The following is a 26,575-nucleotide window of genomic DNA, read 5'->3' as shown; positions in this document are numbered from 1 at the left end:
CCCCCTGAAACCTCTGCCTGGGGGTCTCTGAAAGCCAAGGCGGGGACGGGGAATCGAGCCGGACTCTTGAGACCGTGGGCCAAGTTTAGCTGGACTCAGTTACCTGGCTGAGGCCTAGTGGGCAAAATATTCCAAACCTCGCGGGATTTGGAACCTGGAGCCAGATAATTACCGGAACTCCAGATGTGCGAGTCTATCGAGTCTATTGACAGGAGGTCCCCCTAGAGTTTCCATTCATAATTTTAACCGCATTTCATCGCTCTTGAGACATGGCTTTTGATATTGTATCATCTCAAAGTAAATAGTGTTAGATGTCTAGTTGCAGCGTTTTTCTGAGAGATACGTAACAACAGTGAGTCTCAGAAACGATGCTGTCTTAAATTCAAAGAAATTGTTGCAATAGATGCTCAATAAATGTAGACTGAATAAATGAGTGAATGAATGAAAATTATTTTATTTTTATTTGAGCTTTGGTTCTGCCATTTGCTAGCAGTGTGAATCAAGAGAAGCCAATAACCCCTCTGAGCTTCCCTAGTTCACAAAGTGCCTGTCGTAAAGTCAACAGCTTCCCGACACTGCAAGGCTCGCAAGAAGTGCCACACGACTGTGCGCTTAGGGCCTGAGTGCTCACTCCCCAAAACTCCAACCCAGTGAAACGGCAGAAACGGTGTGTTTTTTTTAAATTTTTTATAATAATATGTAAAAGAAAATATAAATGGGAATTTGCGGTAGTGGGGGAAGGCATATCTACTTTAAAAGGCAGGTCATTTTTAAAAGCTCTATTTTCTAAGTTAAAACTACGAAAGCGGGGTGGGATGGGGTGGGGACAGTTGCCCTGTAAGAACTTCGGTGATTGATGATCTAAGTTTCTCGAAGTGTCTCAGAGCCTCAATGATTCTTTCAATCCGGGACGTCTGCAGAGAGCAGAAAGAAAATAGGCGTTAGAAACCAGAGGTCAAAGATGTGTGGCCCATCCCACACTTCTCTCTTGCCGTCCCCACCGGCATTGGAGTACTTAATATACAAGGTTCTCGCGACGGCCTCACGCGCATGTACCCGCTGCCACCGCACTCCCACACCTCCCTGGTCCAGCAGCGAGCCAGGTCCTGCCTTGCTGCTCCAGGCGCGCTGACCACTCACGCGCTCCAGGTCCACCCGGCCAAGGGCAGAGAAAGCGCGATCCACGGCCAGCGGGGTTGCAAGAAAACGAGTGTTATATAATGAGTGTCAGTGCCTGCTCACAATGCCAGGGGCGAAGGCGTGAAAACGTGGCCTTTCCTTTCCGGCATCCCCGGGCATCTTTTGCACCTGGTACAGAGTGAGTCAGCCAGAGCGTTAACCAAAGGGCGCTTCGGGATCTGGCACTCCTCAGCCGTAGGAGAAACTAGAGTTCCAATCCCGTAGGTTGCCTACGCATGCCTTCTCCTACAAACCCACAAATGGCTTCCTATCATTTCTGAAACAAAATGGATGCTCATTTATTCGACCCTATATGATCTGGCTTCTGCCTTCCTCTCTAATCTCGCTGTGTACGGGCTCCAGCTCGCCTTTCGGTTATCCCAATCTTTTACATTTATTTCTGAGGCAGCATTTGCACTTGACAGTCTCTTCCTCCCATAGCTTTCATTAGATTCTCTGACCACTCTTTAGCCCTCTCCTCCTATTCACGCTTCATACCCATTCCATGGGTTTTATAAACTTGTTCTCTGAAAATACATTGTTATCTTGCTCAACGTGTTTCCCAGGTTGGGCACGATAGCTTGGGACTGTAATCCCAGCACTTTAGGAGGCGGAGGCGGCGAGAGGATTGCTTGAGCCCAGACAACAGGGTGAGAAGCTGGTTTCTATTATTTTTTAAAAAAAAAAAAAAAAAAAAAAAAAGCCAGGCATGGTGTCGCACGCCTGTGGTCTCCGCTAGTCGGGAGGCTGAGGTGGGAAGACCCCTTGAGCCAGGGAGGTCAAGGCTGCAGTGAGCCGTGATCGCGCCACTGCACTCCAGGTTGGGCAACAGATCGACCCTGTCTCCAAATGTAAACATCATGAGGGTAAGACTCCCGTTTTGTCTCATTCACCTTGGCGTGCCCATCGCCTAGAACATGGCTGATCACGAAGTAGAATCTAACCATAGAATTAATTGTGCTTGAAAAGGGGATGTTGGGGAGAAAGAGAAGGAAGGGAGGAAGGAAAGTATGAAAGACTTGTGTGCTTGGATTAAATATCTTTGGTTTAAGAGTCGTTCAATTTATTTATTAGCTTATGGATTAATTCAATAGTTTTACTCCTTCTCCCACGCGGCTCCTCCAGCTTTATGCTCAGCCCTGGAACCGTGCTGTAATTGGTAGCTCTTTCGACACCGACCTGGCTGCAAGCTGTAACCGGAGACGAAGTCGGGGAATGCTGGGGAAGAGGGGCCGAGTAAAGAACTCTGCATCTTTAACTTGGAAGGTGATTCTGCATTCAGTATTTACAGCATCCCCCAGAAGAGGGCTTAGACGTAACTCTCCACCTCGTCCACCCAGGCTCCCCTATGGCCCAGGGAGCCCAGTTCCCCATTCTCGGCCAAAATAAGATGGATTTCAAAATCTTTAAGGTCATATTTTACCTTAAATATTCGTGTTAATTCCCGTGTATTGCTTCATATTATCTATTTGGTTTTTTAAAAAATTGTTCCCCCTCCAAAAACAATTGAGTAATGTTGGCACTACCAGCAGACAGCTGTGAGGGTTAGAAAACTGAGGCCATGGAATGGGGGCAGAGGGAGGATGCTTTGAGATCGTAAAAAGTAAAGGCAAGGAGAACCACAATTCTATCTTCGTCGCTTAGCGATCTCTTGCATAAGTTTAAGAGGCAAAGGAGAGGTTCTCTGTCTGCCATAGAGTGCTGCACAGCCAGCTAAGGTCAGCGAAGTTTTGGTCCTGATGCCCGCAGAACCCCCCGGGGCAGCTCTGGAAAACTCTACCGCATAAAGCGGAGGGTCGGATTAGTTGAGTTGTGTAGTAGAGCTGAGATTGAGCGATCTCCAGATGGTGCCACACACAATTGGATTTGGGAATCCGAGGGTTGGTCCAGCCACCTTGGTATACAAATGAGGAAGCAGATCCGGTAAGTGGGCGCAACTGGCCCTAGTTTGGAGGAAGAGGGAGCCTCTTCCTCTAGCCTCTTTAGTCTTCAATGCTCCACAATCTAGGCCTTAAACTAGGAGAGGGTAGGTGTTTGGGTGGTGGTGTACTTTGGGAGGTATAATTTACAGAATGGGCTTTCACATGCGAAAGTCCCTGTCGTGATTATTTCCCATTTGCTGCCCTGGCCGGGCAGCGCGATCAGGAGACTCAGGCTGTCTGATGATTGCGTGAGCTGAGGCGAGACCCGAGATTGGTCTCCCCGGCTGAACTTTCTGTTCTGGAAAAGGAATGCTCCGAGCTTTGGAAGCTCTCCGGGTACAAATTCTTAGATCACCAGTCCTCACCTGAGGGACCTTCCGCGGCATCTGTGCGGGCAGGGCTACTGCCTGTGGTGCCCCCCGCAGCTGCGCGCAGGTACCCTGCAACGTCGCAGTGACTCCGCTCCTCAGCCAGGTCCACGGGCAGACGGCCCCAGGCATCGCGCACGTCCAGTCGCGCCCCGGCCCGGTGCAGCACCACCAGCGTGTCCAGGAAGCCCTCCCGGGCAGCGTCGTGCACCGGTCGGGTGAGAGTGGCGGGGTCCGCGCAGTTGGGCTCCGCGCCGTGGAGCAGCAGCAGCTCTGCCACGCGGGCACTGCCCATCATCATGACCTGCCAGAGAGAGCACAGTGGTCAGAGGCGGGGTAGGGGACAGAAAGGACGCCAGTGTGAAGCCCCCTCACCGCCAAGCAGGCACCCACACAAGCCACAGGTGTCTAATTACCCTACCTTTGCTTCCCATTTCCAATTTCCTTTTACAGTTCGCCTATCCATTCTTCAGTACACATTAAATTCCATTATATTCTCCGAACTTTTGCGGAGCTGTAGCCACAGGCAGAGAGCCCTGTGAGACACGACAACAGCAAAGGGGCAGGGACAAACTGACTTTTACTCCAGCCTAACTTCCTGTATCTCCCCTGAGATACAACTGCTGAAATTTATTCCTGAAATTTTGTTAGGCCTGGAGATTTTCTGTTGTTGTTGTTCACTGCTGTATATCCAAGTGCAGAATGTGGTAATTGTTAAAAAGAGAAAACTTTTTTTAAAAAACACATTTTCACAAAACTTTTTAAGTTATCTTAGCTTCTGGGAATGTTGAACCTCAATTTCTTATATTAGTTTTAAAATTGTATATTGGCATTTATAGTTGTATATATTTATGTGGTATAATATGATGTTATAATCTTTGAACACAATGGGGAATTATTAAATCAAGCTAATTAACCTATCCATCATCTCAAACATTTGACATTTTTGTCAAATGAGAGCATTTGGGATATACTATTTAGCTATATTCATCATGCTGTGAAATACATCTCAAAAAAACCAGTCAGACTTATTCCTCCCATCTTAACTGAGGCTTTGTATTTTTGATTACCATCTCCCTATTCCTCCCACTCCCCTAGCTCCAGTAACCACCATTCTACTCTCTACTTCTAAGAATTTAATTGTTTTATATTTCACAAATAAGTAAGAACATGTGATATTTGTCTTTCTGTGTTTGGCTTATTTCATTTAGCACAATGCTCTCCAATTCCAAAACTTCAATTCCTTCAAGTATTAAACAAGAAGGCTAGTTTAATTAGTCCTAAAATTCCTTTCTGTGGTAGGCTGAAAAATGCACCCCCCCCACAAATATCTATGCCTTAATCCTCAAAAGCTGTTAATATATTACCTTATGTGGCAAAAGAGGCTTTGTAGATGTGATTTAATTAATGGTCTTGAGGGCGATTATCCAGAATTTTCAGGGTGGGCCCAACATAACCCCAAGTGTTTTTATTAGAGGGTCACAGTCAGAGAGAAGATATTAGAAGCAGAAGCCAGAGAGAAAATACAGGGGCCATGATCTAAGGAATTTGATGGTCACCAGAAGCTGGAAGAGACAAGGAAGCAGATTCTCCCTTAGAGTTTCTAAAAGGAATGGAACCCTGTGGACCCATTTTTGACTTCTGATCTTTAGAGCTGTAAAATAATAATTTTGTGTTTGCTTTAGCTAATACATTTGTGTTTGTGATAATTTGTAACAGCAGCAAGAGGAAACTTAAACACTTTCCAGGTTTATGATTTGAGAGTTCATTAAATAAGAGATGGTCACGTCTTTGGTTCCTAAATCATCTTGGAAACAAAGCCATTTCCAAAGAGGAATTTTAAAATACTGTCTGCAGTCATAGCAACCTTAAAATTTGAGTGTTATATGGTAGACGGTGGTAGAAGCAGACAATTTATTTTGAGATAACTGTTATTTGTTATATTAGCTTGAGGATGGTGGTGTTATAAAGAGGAATTATTTATTTTTAGGTACATTTTGTATTAAACATAAATTGCATAAGTTGTCTAAATCAAAGAATTATACTAAATTATATTGTAGTTACTAAATCCTGTCCTGAGAAAGTGAAACTGAGTTAGTTTTCAAAGAGACAAAGAGAAAGTACAAGGAAACCAAACTGCAGCTACAAAAAGACAAAATATTGCAGTAAATTTATTGTTTTGTGTGTTCAATGAAGTCCTTCATTTTGGTCATAAAACTAGTCTTAATGGTTTTTCTTATATTTCATAGTATGAAAAATCTAAAAAGTAACCCATATGTAATTATTTAAATCATGATAGAAATCCAAAGCAAAAAGAAAATGAATCAATTGAATGAAAATGTGTAGGATGCTTAAACCCATTTGATAAGAAATTAATATTAATTTAGTACTTAAAATGTTATATAAATAAGTTTGTATATTAAGCATCAATGTAGTTAGGATTCTAAGCCAACGTCATTTCCCCTTTTCTACATGTTCTTCTCCCTTCCCCATTAAAAATTGTCAAAACTATCCACTTTTCTTTTCCCTTTTTGCTTTTAAACAAATAAGGTATCTTCTAAGATATTTTAGGGCTCCAATGCCAAACTTCCAGGTCTAAGCTGCTGGTACAATTTTAGAGATGCAAAGATACCCAGGATTAATTACTTTTAAATCATCCCCTAACCCCTCACAAAACCGGAGTGGGGAGAGGAGAAACACTACTTTTCAAAAATAAGGAAATGAAAAATCTCTAAAACTCTATCATAAATAAATTATACCAGGAAAGCTAAAGATAGCAAAACAGCAAAAATGTCAGCAGATATTCCCAAAATGGTGTCTACGTATTACATCTGGCGTGATCACACGAATGGGATTCATTACATACGACTATCTGTATTTCCTAAGTTCCTACAGCAAACATATATTTGTCCTACTCACTTAAAAATAAACACAATATGTAGTTGCTTCGGAATAATTTCTTTCTTTTCTTTTCTTTTCTTTTCTTTATCGGACTTTCACTCTTTCACCCAGGCTGAAGTGCAGTGGTGTGATGGCTTACTGCAACCTCCGCTCCTGCCTCAGCCTCCCGAGTAGCTGGGATTACAGGCGTCCACCACTACGTCTGGCTGATTTTTGTATTTTTAGTAGAGACGGCCAGACTGGTCTCCAACTCCTGACCTTGTGGTCCGCCCGCCTCGGCTCCCTACAGTGAAGGGATTACAGGCGTGAGCCACCGCACCCGGCCGCTTCTGAATAATTTCGATCAGAAATTTATATTCGATATTTATTCCCACATATACGACAGATTTTTACTGATAATACCTCCTAGCAAGAAAGATAAGCTCCATCCAGGTATCTGTGAATTCAGGGCTAAGTAGTTCCAGTACATCCTACATTTCTTTAAGACTCGCGTTTTATCCCAAACGTTTGTAAATTTTGTATCTGATAAAGAGCATACCTCCATCTAATACAAATATTTCCTCCCTCTTCAGATCCTTACAGCATTCCAGAGATGTGCACGCGCGGGCCTCCCCAATCCTTCTGTGGCTTCCCGGGGACCCCAGAAGAGCAGGTCTGTGATTACAGACCTCTTCTGAAAACTCCCCAGGAAGCCTCCCTTTTTTCAGAATAAAAGCCTACCTGATTCCCCTGCAAACCTCGTCCTCCAGAGTCGCCTATCGCCCCCTGCTCCCGCTACAGGCCCTCTACCCACCTGGATCGGCCTCCGACCGTAACTATTCGGTGCGTTGGGCGGCGCCCCCGCCTCTAGCAGCGCCCGCACCTCCTCTACCCGACCCCGGGCAGCGGCCGTGGCCAGCCAGTCCGCGGAAGGCTCCATGCTGCTCTCGGCTGCTCGCTCCCCTCTCTCCCTCTCTCCGCGCCTGCAGAGCTCTCGCGGCCCGCACTACAGTCTCGAGACCAGCCCGCCCCTCCTCTTTCTTCCACCCGGGAGGGCGGGCGGAAGAGCCCCCACCCCCAACACCCGGGACTCCGTCTGTCAACTCTTCTGGCGGAACGGCTGTATCTTTCCAGGCAGGGGGGCGCCGTTCGCTAGTCCTCCGAGGAGGTGCTATTCACTCGTTGCGAAGATGGCACCCCTGAAGCCGCCCCAAGGTGGGTCTCCCCCGGGGGCACCAGCCGGAAGCGGCCCTCGCCCGCCGGAGCCCAGAGGCGGCGAGGACAGGCTGGACTCCTCCCCACCTGCTCCTACGCCGCCATCCAGCAGCCCTGCTCCCGGCCGGGCTCCCCGCCTCCCAGCAACCGCGCGTTTGCGTCTCTGAGCGAAAAGAAATTTCGCACCCCCCACACCCCTCCCCCCCGCGCACGTTTCCTTCCTCCACGGTACAACCTTCCTAACTGCCAAATTGAATCAGGGTGTTTGGAGTCACAGGGAAAGTATGGCTTCTTCTTTTACTCATAAGAAAAAGCAAAATTATTCTTTTCTGTTTGTGAGAGTCCAGTGAGGATCAAAATCACCTGTGCGACTAGGAAGCGTCCCCCTACCCTCTCAACCCTTGATTTTCGAGAGCGCCGGGTTCACTAAGTCAGAAATCCTAGTTCAAAGGATTCCTTTTGGAGAGTCGGCCTGCTCTCTCCTTCCCCACCCCTTCCCCTCCTATGTGCAAAACGGCTGTCTAGGGCGTGGGTTTCTCACACGTGTGCATTGCCTGGTATAAGGGCAGATTCTGACAAAATGAGGTTTGTTTAATACGGACAGGGGAGAATTGTGCCAATGGGTAGGGAGTACTGGAAGGACGGATTCCATTCTCAATAAGTCATAATTCCTAGACCAGAAGAAGTGCTCAGTGTTCTAGAGGCAGAGTTGCACAGTGATTCAAAGATCAGCTTTACACACTGCCCTGTCTCCTTCACACGCACATTTCCCCTTCCCAGTGAAAATACCTTGCATTCTTTTTTAGTTATAAAGGGGGAGGGGAATATGAGTGTCCCCTGCTTTACAGGAGTTGTTGTGAATTTAAATGAATTGATGTATTCATACATATGAACCTTAAGAACAGTGCCACACATCCTAAGCTAATACCCGTTATTTCTTGAATTGTCCATTTTGAGGATTGGCTTGCAATTCTGTTTTGAGGCATGAAAAGAAAATGGTTTGGAGCCGGGCGCGGTGACGCACGTCTATAATCCCAGCACTTTGGGAAGCCGAGGCAGGTGGATCACCTGAGGTCCGGAGTTGGAGACCAGCTTGGCCAAAATGGTGACACCCTGTCTCTACTAAAAATACAAAAATTAGCGAGGCGTGGTGGCGCACGTAATTCCAGCTATTCAGGAGGCTGAGGCAGGAGAATCTCTTGAACCTGGAAGGCGGAGGTTGCAGTAAGCCACCGCACTCCAGCTTGGGTGACAGAATGAGACCCCGACTCAGAAAAAAAAATTGCTTTGGATAGAATTATCACTATTACATAAAAGGAAAGGCAGGGCGCAGTGGCTCACGCCTGTAATCCTAGTATTTTGGGGGGGGGCCGAGGCGGGTGGATCACCTGAGGTCAGGCATTGGAGATCAGCCTGTCCAACATGGTGAAACCCCCTCTCTACTAAAAATACAAAAATTAGCCCAGCATGGTGGCACGGGCCTGTAATCCCACCTACTTGGGACGCTGAGGTAGGAGAGTCTCTTGAACCTGGGAGGCAGAGGTTACAGTGAGTGGAGATCTTGCCATTGCACTCTAGCCTGGGCAACAAGAGTGAAACTCCGTCTCAGAAAAAAANAAAAAAAAAAAAAAAAAAAAAAAAAAAAAAGAGCAAGAAGAGCTTACTCCCTGAAAAGATGGAGATGATGGGCACCCTCCACCACCCTTATAATGAAAAGTTAAACAGCACTAAAGAGTATAACAAGTGCAAAGAGGTAAAAGTTCTAATTTTTCCTGCGACTATTACTTTTTAAGGTTTTCAATAACATACATTAGAAAAAAATGGATTGCTCAGACTCTGATGATGCCTTAAGCACATGCTTAACCTTCCTATGGATAATCCAGCTCCGCTTAAAAGTTATATTTCAATCCCTGGTTGACTTAAACCTTGTAGACCCAGCATATCTTGTATGCTTGATTTTTAAACAGGTAGTTATAAAAATGAAGCCAATGAAAACAATTTGGGATGTCAAGTATGTTATTAAAATCTACACTGCATTACTGTGCTATTTATATTTTCCTTGGGTACCCCTCAATTATCTGTATAGCCATAATATGGAAAATTCAAACTATTGATAAATAAAATTCTTTTGGTTTAGCTTAAGGTATTTTATGATGGAGGAGGAAGAAAGATTGGTTTCAAGGATGGGAGGGAGGGAACACATTTAACACATTTCCATCATTAATATAATGATTCTTAATGGGGGCGGAAGAGTGGAAAGAGTAGGCTCTTTCAAGAGTCTGTTGAAAGACTTGCCCAAAACAGAAAGTAGGTAGTAATTTTTTTAAAAAATAGATGTGTTCACTTACACATGTATTTCTGAATAAAACTTTTAGGGAATTCAGAGATTTCTATGAAACTCTACGATGGATTCCTACATCAAGAACTCTTATAGCTCTTGTGAAATATATATATATATATATATGTAGATATGTATATGTATGTATGTATATTGAGCTATTGGTGAAGAAGATGGGTGATGTGGTGATACAAAAACAACATTTAGATGCATTATATACAGATGTAAAAGTTGACTGCTTTGGAAATAACAAGTTTTAGATATGTATATACTCTCGTATCTTGCAGAAGAGCTCTGGAAGGATTATGGCATCCTATGGTGGGGTCATTTTGCTCTAGAAATTGAGTCCATTATCTATTATAAATCTTATGTAAAGTTTAATAATACTGTGAAAACTTTCCTGGTTTTTCTTTTAAAGAACCCACCACGTTCCCAGTTTACTCATACATATCAGCTCAACCTGAGGTGCAAAACCCTAGAATAATGAAAATATAAAGTCCTGGATCCTGGTGCTGCTTATGCCAGCCTCAGATTTCCTATGTGCAAAATGGGATTATAATATATTTCATGGGATCACAAAACATGATACTGTATGTTCAAAAGCTTTTAATTTAAAAATTTACTATATTTACTAGAATTTACTAAAGTTTGTTGGTTATTGTTATTATTCTCACACTTATTTTTCCTTTCTTGAGAGTGCCATTCTTTTTTAGATTTGCAGTGCCTTCGCAGTTAAAAAAATCTATACTATGAAATTTAAACCCGTCTTAATTCTGATCAGTTTTATAAGAAAAAAATACTATCACCTGTTCATTAATTCAACAAGCTCAGAGGCTAAAGGCAGACATAGGGTAGGTGCAGAGGGGAGTAGGTCAAACATAATATCTCTAGAGTCAGACTACCAGGGTTCAAACCTGAACTGTTCCACTTACTGGTTCTCTATCTTTGAACAAAGTTACTCAACATGTCTGGGCCTCTGTTTTCTCATTTTCATGATTAGGATAATAACCATACTTGCCTCAAACAGTTGTTTATGGATTAAATGAGGCATGTAATGCTCTTAGATGAGCAAAATAAAGCAGAGAATGATACAAGAAAATGAAAATTGGACCAAACTCATTCTTATTTGTTTCTAGTAGGCAAAGCCTTCCTGGATGCTAAGAGCTGATCCCAGTCTTGAAGAATGATGTGAGAGTTTAAAGATGGGAAAGAAGGAGACAGATATTCTAGGCAGAGGTAAGAGGATGTGCAAAGTCATAGACGTTTAGGAAAACTGAAAGTAATTCATTTGGACTTATTCCTTAAAAAGAGCCTGTAAGAACTCCTCAGAGGGTCAAAAGAAAAGCCAGCAGAGTGGGATGGCAAGTAAGTGGGGAGGCTGTGTTGACTACTCTTTCACAGCTTCGTTGTGATAGTTCAAGGCCCTTACCATGAAGTGAGGCAGATGGAAGTTGGAAAAGACCTGAGCACACACATACCCTAAAGGGCAAGTGCCAAGTGAAGAGAAGAGAAAATTAGAAGAGAATAAAGGAAAGGTTAAGTACATAGGCAAGATAGGATATTTTTGAGGACCCAAGGTCCCTCAAAAGTCATAAAGAAACAGAACTCAAAGCACAGCTGTGGTGGTTATAGCTTTGGTCAAAAGAGATACGTAGATTTGGGAGGGAGAAAAGGTCAGAATGGGGAGGCACTTCCTTCCATGAATGAGGAAGCTAGCTTGTTTGCAGAGTGAAAATAAGATGGTAGGGTAGGAAGTTTGAGAATGGTAAAAGTTTAGAATACCTCTTATGAGGAGAGAAGATGGGCTGAGTAAGACTCAGACAGAGAAGTCTTTTGTTTTGTTTTTTTAAATCAGACTAGAGAACTCAGCTGAGGGTGGAGATCATGACACAGTAGAGATATTTGATTACTTTCAACATATTACCAGAAAGAGACAGAAAGATATTTTAGAAGTTAGTGTTCTAGAGTTGGTTTCTGGTTCTGACAAGGCATTGTAGGATTGGCAAGGGATGATATGAATATATTTCATGTGATAAGCAAGATGATTTTGTTAGGCAAATAAAAGGAGTTGGAGCAATAGCTCTTTTCTTAGACCACGTGACAGTTCTCATGTATCTAATGAACTATTGTTTTGACTGTGAAATCTTTAGAGATTATTTCTAGATTCAAAGTCCATAATTTTCAAAGTGGGCTTTCTCTTGTTCTGTTCTTAACACTTGATGTGAGATACTGCACACATATTTCTTTACCAGTTTCAATATTAACATTGTTATTAAAGTTAATTGTTGTAACTATAGCTTGAGGTTAAAAACAAAATATACATACAGTATCTCTGGGAAGATACAAAGAAAGCTTTTACCTGTGAGGCAAGGAAATGAAGAACTGGAATTGGCATGCGACTTGCTTTTCACATTCTGTGATTTGTATTGTCTGAATTTGGTATTATGTGCATGGCCTTTCTAATGAATTAAACATAATAAAACTAGTAGACAAATCAGAGTTACTTTTATTAGAATCATCATTCATAACTTTATTTGAAAAGGAGTAACCAAGTACCTAATATATGTCAGGCACTTGGCTTAAAGTTGTCAATATTAATTATAAAAGAAGGGTTCTTAGTCAAGAGCATGTATTGGTAACAGCCATCAATATATTTGCTTCTTTGGAGGAGGAAGGTAGTCTTGAACTGGGATGAGCTCTTGAGTGGAGCCTACAGTAATCACCTGAGCAGGGAAGACTGGAGTGATGGATAGTGATAAGTTGAGTTACACACTTATCACTCACACTTGAGTTACCAGGAATAAAAGATTTCAGAGTGTGGAAAAAATCCCATGATTAAAGAAAGTTCCTTAGGAAGTAGATTATAAGAGCAAGGTATATACTTTGTAATGGAGCTTCTAGGTACAGCTGTGTTAAGCCTTCATAGATGAGTTCTAGAATAGGATGTTGGGTGCAATAGAGAATTATTTGAAGACAAAGGCAATGGAGGAATAATTCCATGCATCCTCTTAATTTAGAAAAGCAATAATGTCAGGAAATTAGAGTCCCTGGCCTAGCTCTACCACCTACTTTGTTATCCTGAACAAGTGACTTTTTTTTTTCTAACTTCAATGTCTTCATCTACAAAGTGGGCATAATCAGAAACGTGTAAAAATAGATTGTGGGTTGGCCTGAAGTGCCAAAGTGCCCCTGAAGCTGCCCCAGATAAAAATTCTGATAATCAAGGTCCAGTGTGGATGATAAGAGTATTTTAAATGGGAAAGAAAGTTGTTTCCTTAGGTAAATAACTGCAAGATATTTAATTATTTATTTTCTACAAGGAAAAAAGGTAGCTTCAGCATGAAAGGGAGACCTTTGAGAAAGTAGAGCAGACCTTCAAACAAGTTTGCTAAGAAAAGACAATGTGTCCCTGGGAGTAGGTCTCTAGATGTTTCAAGACAGAGGATGTTTCTTTCTCCTCTTTGCTATTCTCTATTTAATTAAATTCCATATAGCACAATTATTTAGTATTTGCTATAAGTAAGGTGCTCTTTTAGAAACTCTATGCTATCTCTGCTCATTCAGAATTATTGTAAAATTTCTCTTCCTGCTCAAACTGGATCTTCGCAATGAGTACAAAATGCAAAATTCTTTGATGTGTTGTAGATTTAATGCATAATTATAGTTAAGTAACGATTTTCAACCTTAGTTTCTAAAATGTTAATTGGGTATAGAATCAGCAGTACCTATTATCATCTTTCCCGGAATATTTTGAAGGTAACTTAAAAGTATATGACTTATAGCAGATGTCTTTTCTAAATTATGTGCAAAACAAATATGATTTTAAATCTATGTAAGAAATTTACTATTAAAAATATCTCGAGTGGACTCTTGTGAAATGAGGAATCTTTGCAGTTCATGAAAACAATTATTCCCTAACTTGTTTTGTATGTTGATAAATTACTTATGGTGAATTACTTATATCTATTCATGGCTATTTGATCAGCAGAGAACACTAAAAGATTAGCACAGTATGTATGTATGTACATATTATATGTACATATTTGATATATATGTATATTATACTTCCTGGGCTTAGAGCTTTTGAAGATGCAAATTTAGATTTCTTTTCTTTTTTTTCAATGATTTTGATCTGTAAATCTTTTCACTATATACAGCATAGATATTGAGAATTGGCCTCATCCTGAGGAACAAAATAAGTAACAAACATAATTAGAGGAGACAGGCAGACAGAAATAGAGATAATAAGAAATTCATTAAAAGTTGCCAAGAAAATAATGGCTATAATTTTTTGAACCTCAACTATGTGACAAGCATTAAGCAGTTTTATATATGTCATTTCTAATTCCACAGCTCTCCCATGGGATAGAGAGTATTATTCTTTCTTCATCATGTAGACAAAAAGAGGCTCAGGGTGCTTATGTAATAATGAAAAGAATCAAGATAAAGTTCGAACTTAAGGTTCCCAGTTCTGTTTGAGAGGTCCTCACTCTCCCTACTACAATATCTGTTTCCCTGATGATAATTTATCCAGTACGTGGCGAACAACTCATCAGTGCTTCCTTTTCTTTGAGGACTGTGCTTTAGAGCAAGTTGTAAAACCTGGGCCAAGATTACTAGCTCTCCATTTTCAGAACTACTGTCGTTCTGTGATTATTCTTCAGTAGTGATAGAAATTTGGAATTTAAAGACATGCTAAGTCCCCTGAAAGTCATTTAATTCAGTCCCCTCATTTTTGAATTATTTTCTGTCCTGAGTAAAGCTTATATATGTAAAAATCATTAAGGAATTAGCTGCACACCGAAAATGAAAAACTACCCCCCAAAACAATAATTATTAACATTTTGATATACTTCCTCCTGTCTTTTTCTTTGCTTAATCTTTACATTGTAAATATTATACAATTTTGAAATAAGCCTTTTCTAACTTATCATTAGAGCATTTTCCAGGCTTCTCTAAAAACACTTCATAAATGCTACTTTTAACAGCTGCAACACATTCCATTGGAAAAATAATTATAATTTACTTAACGATATCCCTGTTGTCAGATAATTAAGGTGTTTCTAATTGCTATTAAAAATAGAATTGCAGTTTTTCAAAGGGTAGAAGGCTCTTGAATATATTGCAAAATTGCTTTTCTAAAAGCCGCCATTTTGATTTATAGATAACAAAGTGGAGGAGTGCTACATTGCTATGGTTACCCAGTTAGTAAATGTTTGCTGCAGATGTTTAACTCAGTTCCTCTCCCCATTCTCCATTCTTTCGATGGCCACGGCTACTTAATGTGGGTAGTGGGAAATGCCAGCCATATTCTTAATCATAATTTTGGGAGTGACACAAATGCCAGTGGGGCAAGCCTAGTCTTTAAACTCAGATAGAACTGACCTCTCATTTACCAGCTCTGTAGGCTTGAATAAGTTATATAAACTTTCTGAGCCTTTGTTCCCTCACCTTACAAAGTGGGGAAAATAAAATTTACCCCATAAGATTACTGTGAGTTATTCATTTAGGTCATCAAAATAAATGTCCCTTTGAGTAATTTTTCATTAATTACTGTACATTCTGGCAGGTACCTGTGATTTCAACAGGAAAACTTTCTTCTAAAAGGTATGATGCTATCTCCTGAATTATAACCCCCTGAAAAAAGAGCTTCTTTGTAACAAAGTTGCCTAAGGTATGACAAAAGAATTTCAAAAAACAACAACAAAAAAACAAAAAAGAAACAAACAAAAAAACACACACACCTAAAAGCAAACCTCATTAAATCATAAGAAGTGATACTGGAGAGTGTCACTGTGTCCAGTCTTTACATTCATTGCCACCAACCTCCACTCCTTGCAGTGTATGTCAAGTGGAAGGTACAATAGGAAAACTACAGTCAAAACTGAGGAATTGCAAAGTGTATTTTCTCTAAACTTCTATCCCCAACCTCCCTCCTTTTTCCTTCTCGATGGGATAGATTTTCTCCTCTCAAACATGCTGTCCTTTTTAATTGCTAACACAGGCATATGTAATATCTCATTTCTGTTTATGCTGCTGATGCATGTATATGCTATTAGAATTCTGAGATAATGTTGAGTCACAGAGAAATAATCTTGTATTCAGTTTTCACTCCTGAGGGTGGAGGTTGAGTATTCATGGTTTACCCATAGGTTTAACAATGATTTAGGATACTCTAATTTCAGGGGGACCATCTACATGGAAACTTTCCTCATCAAATGGAGAATGGTTGTCCCCCATTTCCCCTCTAAAAAGCTATCCTTTAAAAGTAGTTTGCTTTCTTGGGACTCTATAGTCTTACTGTTATGTTTAATTTTTTGTGTCCTTTCCTGAACTTCAGAGAGTTCTGAAGCCAATATCCCCTCTGATATTACTAAAGATTGCAAGAAAATTTTCTTGTGTTAGACCAGTCTTCCTCAAATCACATTCTTCACCTGATATATGATTCAACTCCCCTCAAAGGAATCAACTTCTTGATGAAATATAATCAACTTTGATTAAATAAGTAAATGCTTTCTATTCATGTTTTAGCGCTTTTCATATACAGATTTAACATTTCCATTCATGCTTTCCCTTCAGTCTCTGAGTTTTCTCTTTTTTGTTGTTATGGTTAAGATGATAACTTCCATAATTAATTATTCAAAAATACAATGATAACAGAATATACTCTGTGTTTACTCTGTACCAATTTAAAACCCCAGGTCAATTTAGCCTTGACAAAGCATACCATTTAATATATTTTGTCTGTTTCTTTGATACCCTACTTCTAAATAACTTCTTCAAATTTGAATAAATATAATTGAAGGTCACCCTCGAGGTAGGTATTTTGAATGTTTTTAGGATTACATTAATGTTTCTGCCCATCATTCCTTTCATCACACACACACATACACACACACAATTTTTTTATACTAAAGAATTTTTAGAAAATTTTTTTGGCCAAAACTGTTGATTCAGATATTCAGACTATAACAACCATTCTGAAGGAATTAAAAATCCAGTTGTCTTCAGTGATTCCTTTGGAAATTATTATTCTGGGTTATTAGATAGACTAATCACTTTTTTCCAGTTTTCTAAAGCTACCTTGATTTCCTGCCTTAGAAAACAAAGGTTAACGAACACTGCTTAATATGTCTTTAATGGTTATGAATACTAGAAGAGCTTAGAGGCATACCCTAAAGGCCACCATATACAGCTTCTGTACAGATGTGAATTTAAAAGTATCCAACTATGCAAATTTACACTGATTTTATTGAAGACCTTGGAATATACCAGGAGTTTTAATACATAAACATATTTTTATTATAATATATACATTTTTAAAGTGGAGTTTAGAAATTTGTAGCTACACTGAATAATTAAATTCTAATGAAGTATGTATTTACTGTAAAAAAAACTAATGTGCTTTCTTAAGGGAATAGTTTAGGCATTATAATAACTGATAAATGTATGCTGTTTAAAAGTTTACAGTGAATCTTGACACATACTATTTTGTCTACTTCTTATTACATAAATACCATAGGGTCTCAGGTTTCCAGATGAGAAAATAAAAGCACTGAGAGTTTCTCATGCTTCATTCTGGTACCGGGACACCTCACAAGTAAAGGAAATAGAATCTGCTCACAGGTCATGTGAGTGCTAAAGAAAGTAATCTTTCAACTGCATGCTTCGATTGGTTCCTGTGCTGGTGAACAAGTATCTCATTTATTGCTTTTAAATTAAGGTAGGACTAGGAATAAGTAATTTATATGCACATTCACATAAGAATTTTTCATTGGTTTATTTTGTTCAAAAAATAAATTTTTGAAAGATGTTAACCTCCTTTCAACTAATAAATATTTATTGTGACTTACATGGCTGATGCTTGAGTATAGCAGAGGCCCAAAGGGGTTAAGTGACTTACAAAACAACAACTAAAAGAGATGAAACTGAAACCATATACATATTTATAGCATTCCATGAACACCCAAGTTCAACCATATACCAATTACCAGTCAGTGATGTTTGGCAGGCCATGCAACCTATCTGAGCCTCAGTCTCCAGATCCATAAAATGAAAAAAATGAAACATCTAAAACATAAGGATACTGTGATAATTAAATAAGATAATGCAAGTTGAAGTGTCCTGTTATTATTAAGCTCCTCCTAATTATTTTTGAAGAAAACGAGAACTTTACCATGTGATTTGGAAGAAAGTTTCAATAAGCTTCTTTTAAAAATTAAATGTTAAATATAATATATTCAACTTCAACTATTCAGCATGTAAACTGCATGGAGTAAAATTCAAAGTATCTGATGTTGAACATTTAATAATTAGATTAGCAATTGGGGGAGTCATTGTTCTCTAGATAGCTGCTGTTTCTTTAAATTGGTTGAGAGAGTTATACAATTGCTGAGTCAGATGATCTGGCAGCCTGAAAGAAAATGAGAGCAAGAAAATGGTGGCACTCGAGAAAAGAAAGCAAAACAAGCTTTTTCCTAATACATCAGCAACGTCACTGGTGTAATATTAGACAAATTGTAGTTTAAAAGCAGAAAAATTATTATTTGAAAGGTATGATATTTTTTCTTGTAATGTTACTTTTTAGCTTACATTTTTTCATCTATATTTCTCCCTTCATCACTGTGCTTTTACAGAGATATAAAGACCCATCATTTTGTCCATAGATGCTTTATTCTGTTATGGCTAGATAAGCATAACACTTGTGCTTTGATTTTTCTTTCTTACATAATTTTAGGTTGTCATATTTATTACAAGCCTGGTCTGGATCATAAAATCAAAGAAACCTCTTATTACAACACACACACACACACACACACACACACACACGCACACGCACAGAGAGAGGGAGAGAGAGAGAGAGAGACAGAGAGAGAGAAAGAGAGAGATCCATTCATCCTGTGCAAACAGAAGTAAGTGTAAATAGAGTTTTATAAAGATAAGATATATATAGGCTACGTGGAAATTTTCTGTCTGGTTCCATACGCTTTAAAATACAAATATATTTTATTATTATTTTTTTCTCTCAAACTATGTTCTGATTGTAAAAATGTGGTATCATTCTTTTCCAATTCAGATGAAGGGTCACATAATAAAGGGTCTCCTTCATTTGGTGAAATAACTCATCCACTGATTACTCAGACTCTCTTTCCGAGGATCCAGAAAACTGACTCTAAACTTAAAATCTTACCTAAAATCCTGGACCTCAATTCAAAGATAAATAAGCAGAAATAAGGTTAAAAAATAAAATTGGTAATAGTGGTCAAATTGTGTCCCAGTGGGCCATTTGTAATAATATCTCCTTTGAGTGTTTATTTAAAATGCAGATTTCTGGGACCCACAGCAAATCTGAATCAAATTTTCTGAAACCAAATCTCAGAAATATGTATTTATAAAGGCAGCCCAGGTAATGATGCTGTTGTTAACCTTTGTCATACTTTTAAAATTTCTAGTTATTCACATAATTCAATTAACAAAGCAAAAGCTTTTTATTTACATTACCTCAATTGTACAACTTTATTAGTTTCAGTTTGCTTAAGAGATTACATGTCTTTGTTCACATAATTCTGAACCTCTATAAAAGCTTTATTTAAAAAAATCCTACTCCATTCACAACCATTTAAATAATTTATGATATTGAAGGTGAAAGAGTAAACTGAGGAATAGTTGAAGAATTAAAAAGTCCTTTGTGATAACATGTTTCTATTTTCATGAACAAAGCCAATATGTGATAAAAAATAAAAATCAATGTACTATTTTTTTAAAGGAACTCTGATGCTTTGGGAGTTTCAGTCCTGTAGTTGATAGATTTAACTTTTGTTTTTCCTTTTAGTACTTCTTTTTGATAGTATAGTTTTGCCCAAATGCCACCTTCATTCTAGGGCTCATGAATTAAATAAATGCACTGAGAGACACTGTCAAGCACTAAGATTTTCTTCAACCTTCCATTTTAAAACACAAATGCTAATTGGACATTAAGATGGGAACAATAGTCTGGGGATTACTAGATGGAGGAGAGAGGGAAGGAGAAGGGCTGAAATACTACCTACTGGGTACTATGCTCACTAATTGGGTTACAGATTCAGTCGTACTCTAAACCTGAGCATCATGCAATATACACCTTTGTAATTAACCTGGACATGTACCCCCTCCTTTTAAAATAAAAATTGAAAAAACTACGAGGCATTATATATTTTAAAAATACCACTATGTACAAGGCGCTGTACTATATCTGGAAGTACAAATATTAGTTAAACAGTCCAAGACTCAGTGGGTTCAGAGACTCCAACTATTTTGGCATTCCTGCTGTATGGAAACCCTTAGTCCACCAAGCTCTTTGGAAATTCTCGCCCACTTTCTTCATAATGCTGTCCTTGACTAATTCTCGCTCACTTTCTTCATAATGCTTCTTTCTGCTCGTTGGAAATTCTCGCTCACTTTCTTCATAATGCTGTCCTTGACTAATTCACCTCTAGCAATACTATTGGTTTTATATGTGATTTAAAATCATTCCTGTAATTTCTTCTGTTTAGATGGCTTTGTACCTGAGATTCACATTCAACAAACAGAAAAAAAAAAAACGCTATTGACATTTGGTAGCCTCGACAATTGCAAACACGTGGGTTTGCTGAATACACATTAAAATTGCATGCATTAGGATATGGTGAATCTGTTGAGGTCCCAAGTTGGTGGATATTTTCTAGGAAGGGTCGGACCCTTTAAAAGGACCTTTTATCATCTACCAAACAAATCCTTCATTTATTAATTCCCAAGGTTTTCTCTATTGGTTGGCCTACTGTCATGAAAATGGGTCTTATTTTAATAGCTACTGACGTTTTTTATTCTAATCAATGATTTCATTTAAAAAGAAAATTTTCAAACACGGGGAAAGGTGCAATATAAGAAGAAAACAATGGAGACACATCAACACCGGAAAAAATACTACAGGCCACTCTTCCTACTATCCTGCACCCCCAGATACAGATAGAGATACTGAGGGAAGGCAAGGCCCTTCAACATTCTTGGGTCTCCATCTGGCTTGGAAGGGAATGAAAGGGCTGCCGAGTCTCAGAAGCGCACTTTCCCCGTGGTTCCTCCGACTAACTCGGACTCACTTCTCTCTACCATCCTCTCCAAAGCAAGGCCTAGCCAGTTCCAAACTGGAGAGCTGACCCAGAGTTGCCTCCTGTCCTGTCCTTCCTGTCGTCCTCTCAGACTCTGCCTGCTTCTACCCCCACCCCACCCCGACCAGTGAAACCCCAATAGGCTTCCACGTGGAACCCCAGGTCCACAGTTAAGATAACAGATCACATCGCTCCTGCGGAAAGTGCGCGCGGTGGACTGATAATTTGACCACGCATCCAAATTCTTGATGGAGTGCCTTGCTTCAGCTGCCAGTTAAGCCTCTGGGATCCGCGGCATCTCTAGGAAGTGAGAGAATGGGGAACTTAGGGTCGAAGAGGAGGATGGTAGGGGCTGAGGAGTGGAGGAGCAGCGTGCATCTCATCTCTTGTCCTCAGGCGCTCTTTGGGGTCCAGGTCCCTTGCACCCTCAGCGTGTCTCCGGAGGCGGCCAGCTCTGGCTGAAATTGACTGGAGGGGACTAGAGTGTGCTTGTGGGCTGGGGTAGGGGGGCCAGAGAGAAGGGATCCCAAGAAGGGCGCAAGTTCTGTGACCAGAGGCCTAACCCGGCAGCCTTGGAAACGGATATAGCTACGGACTTACCGGTTTAAAATGGAACTTCTTGGATATAGCGTGTATTGCGGTTCTGAAATCACAGCCCTCTCAGGCCTTCCCAGACCTCGGGTATGATACTTAAGTCAGTTTCCTTGCCTTTCTTCCCTCCTTACCCACCTAAGGCTAGAGAAGTTCTTAGTTCGCCCGCTATGTAGGATTGTTACAGTGCCAAAGGCTTTGGAAATAACATATGTTTTAGTGGTAATGGTCATAGCACTTTGGAAAACTCAAAAGTGAAACGATGAAAATAAATATCACCAACCTTTCCCCCAACCCCTCTCCTCCTGAGGAAACCATTATAACTAATTTGGTGGTGGAGGGGAACTGTTTACTTTTGAATCTTGCTTTAAAAAAACCTGACTTTATAATGCAATCATTTAACAGTCTATTACATATTCTTCAGAAACCTGATGTTCCAGAATACAACTGTACCATATTTTAACATTTTATTGCTAGAATTTTATGCAGTTTTTTGTTTCTTCCTACTATTTATCCATCTGTATTAATCTTTGTCAGAACCTTTGTTTGATTAGCATGAGGCCTGAATATAAAATAGCTGAATGAAAGTGTATGGGTTCATTTAAAAATTCTTAATATATAATACAAAATTGTTGTTCTTGATGGTCAGGAGTTTAGGAGGTACATTAATCTCACTGGGCAACAAATAGAGATGATATTAGTCATTAGGTATGTGAGAATCATTATTTAGATAACTTACTTTAAAAAATTCATATTCAATGTAATAATTTTTTATTTAGAAAATGAAACTGTACCCATTACTTATATAACTTACACTGCAGAAATAAAGCACCACAAACACTTTTTATCAGGTTGGGTTTTGTATCAGGCTGGGTTTTGCAGCAGATGGAAGGTCTAAGGTAAGCTTGTCCAACTTGTGAGACCAAGGGCCACATGCAGCCCAGGATGGTTTTGAATGTCACCCAACACAAATTCATAAACTTTCTTAAAACATCATGAGATTTTTTGAGTTTTTTTGTGTTTGTTTGTAGCTTATCAGCTATTGTTAGTGTATTTAATGTGCGTTCCCAGATAATTCTTCCTCCTTTGTGGCTCAGGGAAGGTAAAAGATTGGACACCCCTGGCCTACAGTGTTCTACTGTGAAATTTCAGTTTTAGTTTGGCCTAGGATGTTGTAGTACAGAAGGCAAGTGGGATTTTCTCTGTTTCTCCAAGGATTTTGTAGAAAGTGTAAAACCACTGGGCCCATGGTTGAACCTTGCTGTAAGACAGTATTTTTGAGACATTTTGTATCATTTTACTAACAGGAATTGTTCATATATTGGGAAAACGGTTTAGCTTAACTCTACCATGTAGTTGATAGTGATGAACTAACATGGAATAACAGACCTGTAAAATATGGACATAGATGGTAATAGGCTATGTTGTTGCTACCTTAGGATGATAATGGACTTTCTAAAATTCAAGAGTACTAAGAAGTAAAATGAATATTAACTCTTGATTTCTGAAAGTGCCATGGTTCATTTAGAACACAATACAAACTGTGAATCATGTATGTATTGGGAATAATGGTTTATACTAACTGCACAGCACTTACCTTGAGAGGACTCTACGCTATTAAAGAAAAAAATAATCTCAGCATTCTGAAATAGCTATAAACAAATGAATATTTTAACTTCCTAATAAAAATATGACTATTTTATAAATGTGCCAAGGTTGAAGCAACAAATCAACTGAGGGAATTTATCAGGTTTCTGTGGTTAAGAAACAGGTAATGTGGAATTTTAGTATACATATTTCCAATCATAAAAAAATAAAAAGTCATAATAAACATATTTGCAGAAACTTAAAAAATACATTAAAATAACACATTATTATTTGCAATGATATTAAATAATTCATACAAGTAATTATCAGCACGTGTGCATCTCAAGGAATTGTACAAATCCTAACATAATTAGTATCCATATAAACTCCCAAATCAATATAAATATAGGCATAAATATATTCATGTGAAATATATAATTACATATTATAATTAACACTGCTAGATTTTATATTATGTATACCATTTTACATATGAAATTTGAAAATTGCATATATTTCAAGACAAACATTCTATTCAAGCAGTGTGTTCTATCTTCAGATACTTCCTGAAGATTGGGCTTTTCACATACGTCCTGAAAATTGATTTATACCTAAATAACAAAAAATGATTTATTTCAATGAACTATCATTTAAATATTTTTTGCATTTTATGCATATACATTAACATACTATAAAATATTTTCTCTAACTTAAAGTAACCTCAATGTTATGTTTTATATGCCTAAACTAAAAAGTATGTAATTACAGCATTTATATACATTGATATTTTCTACTTTATTACTATAGATTTTTAGAAGCGACTTAATAATTTAAATAGAATAATTTTATATAGAATAATATTAACCCCGAATAATAAATATTTTTATATAGACAATAATATTAAGAACTATACTCAAACAGTTACGAATCACAGTGGCTAAACTGTTGCTGATACAGATAAACCACTGGTAAAAAAAACAACCAGGGTCTTGCCAATATTTTAAAATGAATTAAAATTAAATCCAGCAACGGGCCATGAAATCCTTTATAGGCTCCTTTCAATAACTTTTTTAAAAAAATGAACTTTCACAATATGAAAAGTAAAAAATAAAATGTGCACTTATCCTATAGATTATAAATTTTTGCTAATAGAAATTGAGACACTAAAACACGGAGAGTTTTAACAGGTTTATATTTCCACTTGAAAGAGACAACATTGCAGTAAAAAAATAATTACCCCTCCGCTGGCCTTTGCTTTTTGAAGCTATATATTCCTGGCGAAGCATGCCACAAGGACGGTCATAAAAGTGAAGCCTCATTAAATTACTTTTAGACTTATTATACAAATTTTAATTTGCATTGTGCATATTTTAACTATATATTGTTTGAGTTTTCCTGGTTATAGGAAATTACACCGGTTGGGTCAAGATTTATCAATGTGACGACAAAACTACCTCGGATTCTGTTATTTAAGAAGTAGGCCTCATTTTTAAACTGTGTTAACTGTCGTCTGAGATGAGTAAAATATTATCAGTTGGGATTTCTGCAGTTCTGCCGTCTGCTAAACATACAAGCATTGTCCGGAGCAGTTTTAATCACGCAGGCCGCCGGACCTCTACCTCTAACTCAAAGAAAGCCCATTTCCCTGTTGGCTGTAAAACTCCCCCCAAGAAGCAAGTGTTTGCTCCTCGCAGCAGTAACTGATCCTACGATCCTGGTTAGCATTTCAGGAAGTCACTGCGTGCCCCTTCTCTCGCGGGTCCTCTACTCTCCTGGAAGGTGGGAGGTGGTGACCCTGCCAGGAGGCTGGGGAAAAAAAAGGCCCCCTGCAGAAAACTTAGACGGTTAGCAATACTCCCCCTAGGGAGAAAGAAAGTGTGTGTGTGTGTGTGTGTGTGTGTGTGTGTGTGTGTGGCTTAGTCACTCCCACCCAGAATATTTGGGAGTCACTGACTTCTGAGGTGGGTTTAGAAGCTCTTCGCCTCAGTTTCACATGATTGAGGGGCTGTATGAAGGGGGCTCCAGGTTTAATGGTATTGCGAGAACCACATGTCTAAGTCGTTGTAACCCGAATGGGGAAGCCTCCACTGCCGTTACCTCCTCCTCCTAGCCTGTGCTAGAGACGATCTATCTGTTTTTGAAATCACACTGAAGAAAACAATTGGCGAATGCGCCCCGGACTTTTCGAGGGCCTTTCCTACCTGGTCTTCTAGGATGCGGCTGCTGCCCTAGACGCTGGCTCCTCAGTAGCATCAGCACGAGGGCCACAGCGGAGGGTGCCCCTGGCGCTGCCCACTCCCCTGCGAGCCGCGGGATGTGAACCTCGAAAACTCTCACTCGCGGAGGGCCGCACGAGCGCCGAATCCGGAGGGTCACCAAGAACCTGCGCACCATGTTCTCGCCGCCTCCACTGCCGAGCTCGGCAGCCGCTGCGCCGCCCTTTGGCACCAGAGGTGAGCAGCGCCGCTCCTGCCCCCCTAACTGCAGACTTGCGACCCACGCGCCGCCCCCTGCCCATCTCCGCCCCGCAGGCGCGCACCCGCCTTCCCTGAGCGCGCCCGCCCCCCACCTCCACCCCCCGCCCCCACCCCCACTCCCACCCGGACCTCCAACATCTCGGAACAGCTCTTTGCCCTGCGCACGCGGGAAGGGCTGCCGGAGGCGCCCTTAGGGAGGCGCGCGCGCGGGCTGCTCGGGGCCCGGGTTCCTTTCCCTCCCGCCTACCGCCACTTTCCCGCCCTGTGTGCGCCCCCACCCCCACCACCATCTTCCCACCCTCAGCGCGGGCGTCCCGCGGGGACGGCCCAGGGGCCGGACGCCTGGAACGCATCTCCAGGCAGCCCGCCCCCTCGCTACATCCGTCACCTGACACGGCCCTACCAGGAACCGCCGCGCTCCCGCGGGTTCTGGGGCTGCTCGCGTCCCCGCTCCCTCATCCCCCTTGTTTTATTCCTGCCTCCACTCGTCGAAAGTCTTCCATTCTTCAAACTAGATTATTTAAAAGAGAAAAAGGAAGAAAGGAAAGCGAGGTCATCTCGTTGCTGTATCCGCCAATCAGGAGGCTGAATGTCAGTTTTGAACAAAAAGCCGCTCCGCTCCTCTTCTAGATTTGGAAAACTAGCGAAATTAAATGAAACCGCTGCACGCTTCTGACGCGACATCTGGACACGGCGTGGCGCTGCTGGAGCTGCGGGCCCGGCCAGGCGCCGGACTAGGTAGGTGGAGTCGCAACCCGGGGTCCCAGCTGGGTCCAGGCGCCCCTTCCCCTCCCAGCTGCCCGCGTCGCCTAGGGCGCCGGGCTGGGACTAGAATCGAGTCCTCTGCCTGTAGCCCGTTTTTGTTTTCGGTTTTAACCTTCACGACTCTGCGGAG

At 40.4% G+C, this 26,575-nt stretch overlaps 1 protein-coding gene across 3 annotated transcripts; it reads right to left on the bottom strand.

Moving 5' to 3' along the window:
• Positions 1-433: 433 nt before the first annotated feature.
• Positions 434-26,053, bottom strand: CDKN2A (cyclin dependent kinase inhibitor 2A). 3 transcript variants are annotated; one of them, XM_017546034.2, is made up of 3 exons: positions 25,405-25,768; positions 3,467-3,773; positions 434-914 (listed from the first exon to the last, which is right to left on the bottom strand). In XM_017546034.2, exons 2-3 carry the CDS (start codon positions 3,768-3,770, stop codon positions 901-903), a joined length of 318 nt encoding a protein of 105 aa, XP_017401523.2. In that variant the 5' UTR covers positions 3,771-3,773; positions 25,405-25,768; the 3' UTR covers positions 434-900. The 3 variants fall into 3 exon arrangements, 2 of the variants coding, with proteins under 2 accessions (XP_017401523.2, XP_037600745.1); XM_037744817.1 differs by lacking the exon at positions 25,405-25,768 and adding an exon at positions 7,164-7,663; XR_005203020.1 differs by having other exon boundaries at positions 682-914; positions 25,405-26,053.
• Between the last annotated feature and the right edge of the window lie 522 nt (positions 26,054-26,575).

The sequence above is a fragment of the Cebus imitator genome, unplaced genomic scaffold (assembly GCF_001604975.1).
Source record: "Cebus imitator isolate Cc_AM_T3 unplaced genomic scaffold, Cebus_imitator-1.0 Scaffold186, whole genome shotgun sequence".
Taxonomy (NCBI): Eukaryota; Metazoa; Chordata; class Mammalia; order Primates; family Cebidae; genus Cebus; species Cebus imitator.
The sequence above is the reverse complement of the archived record's forward strand: the minus strand, read 5'-3'. Positions and strand labels throughout refer to the sequence as shown.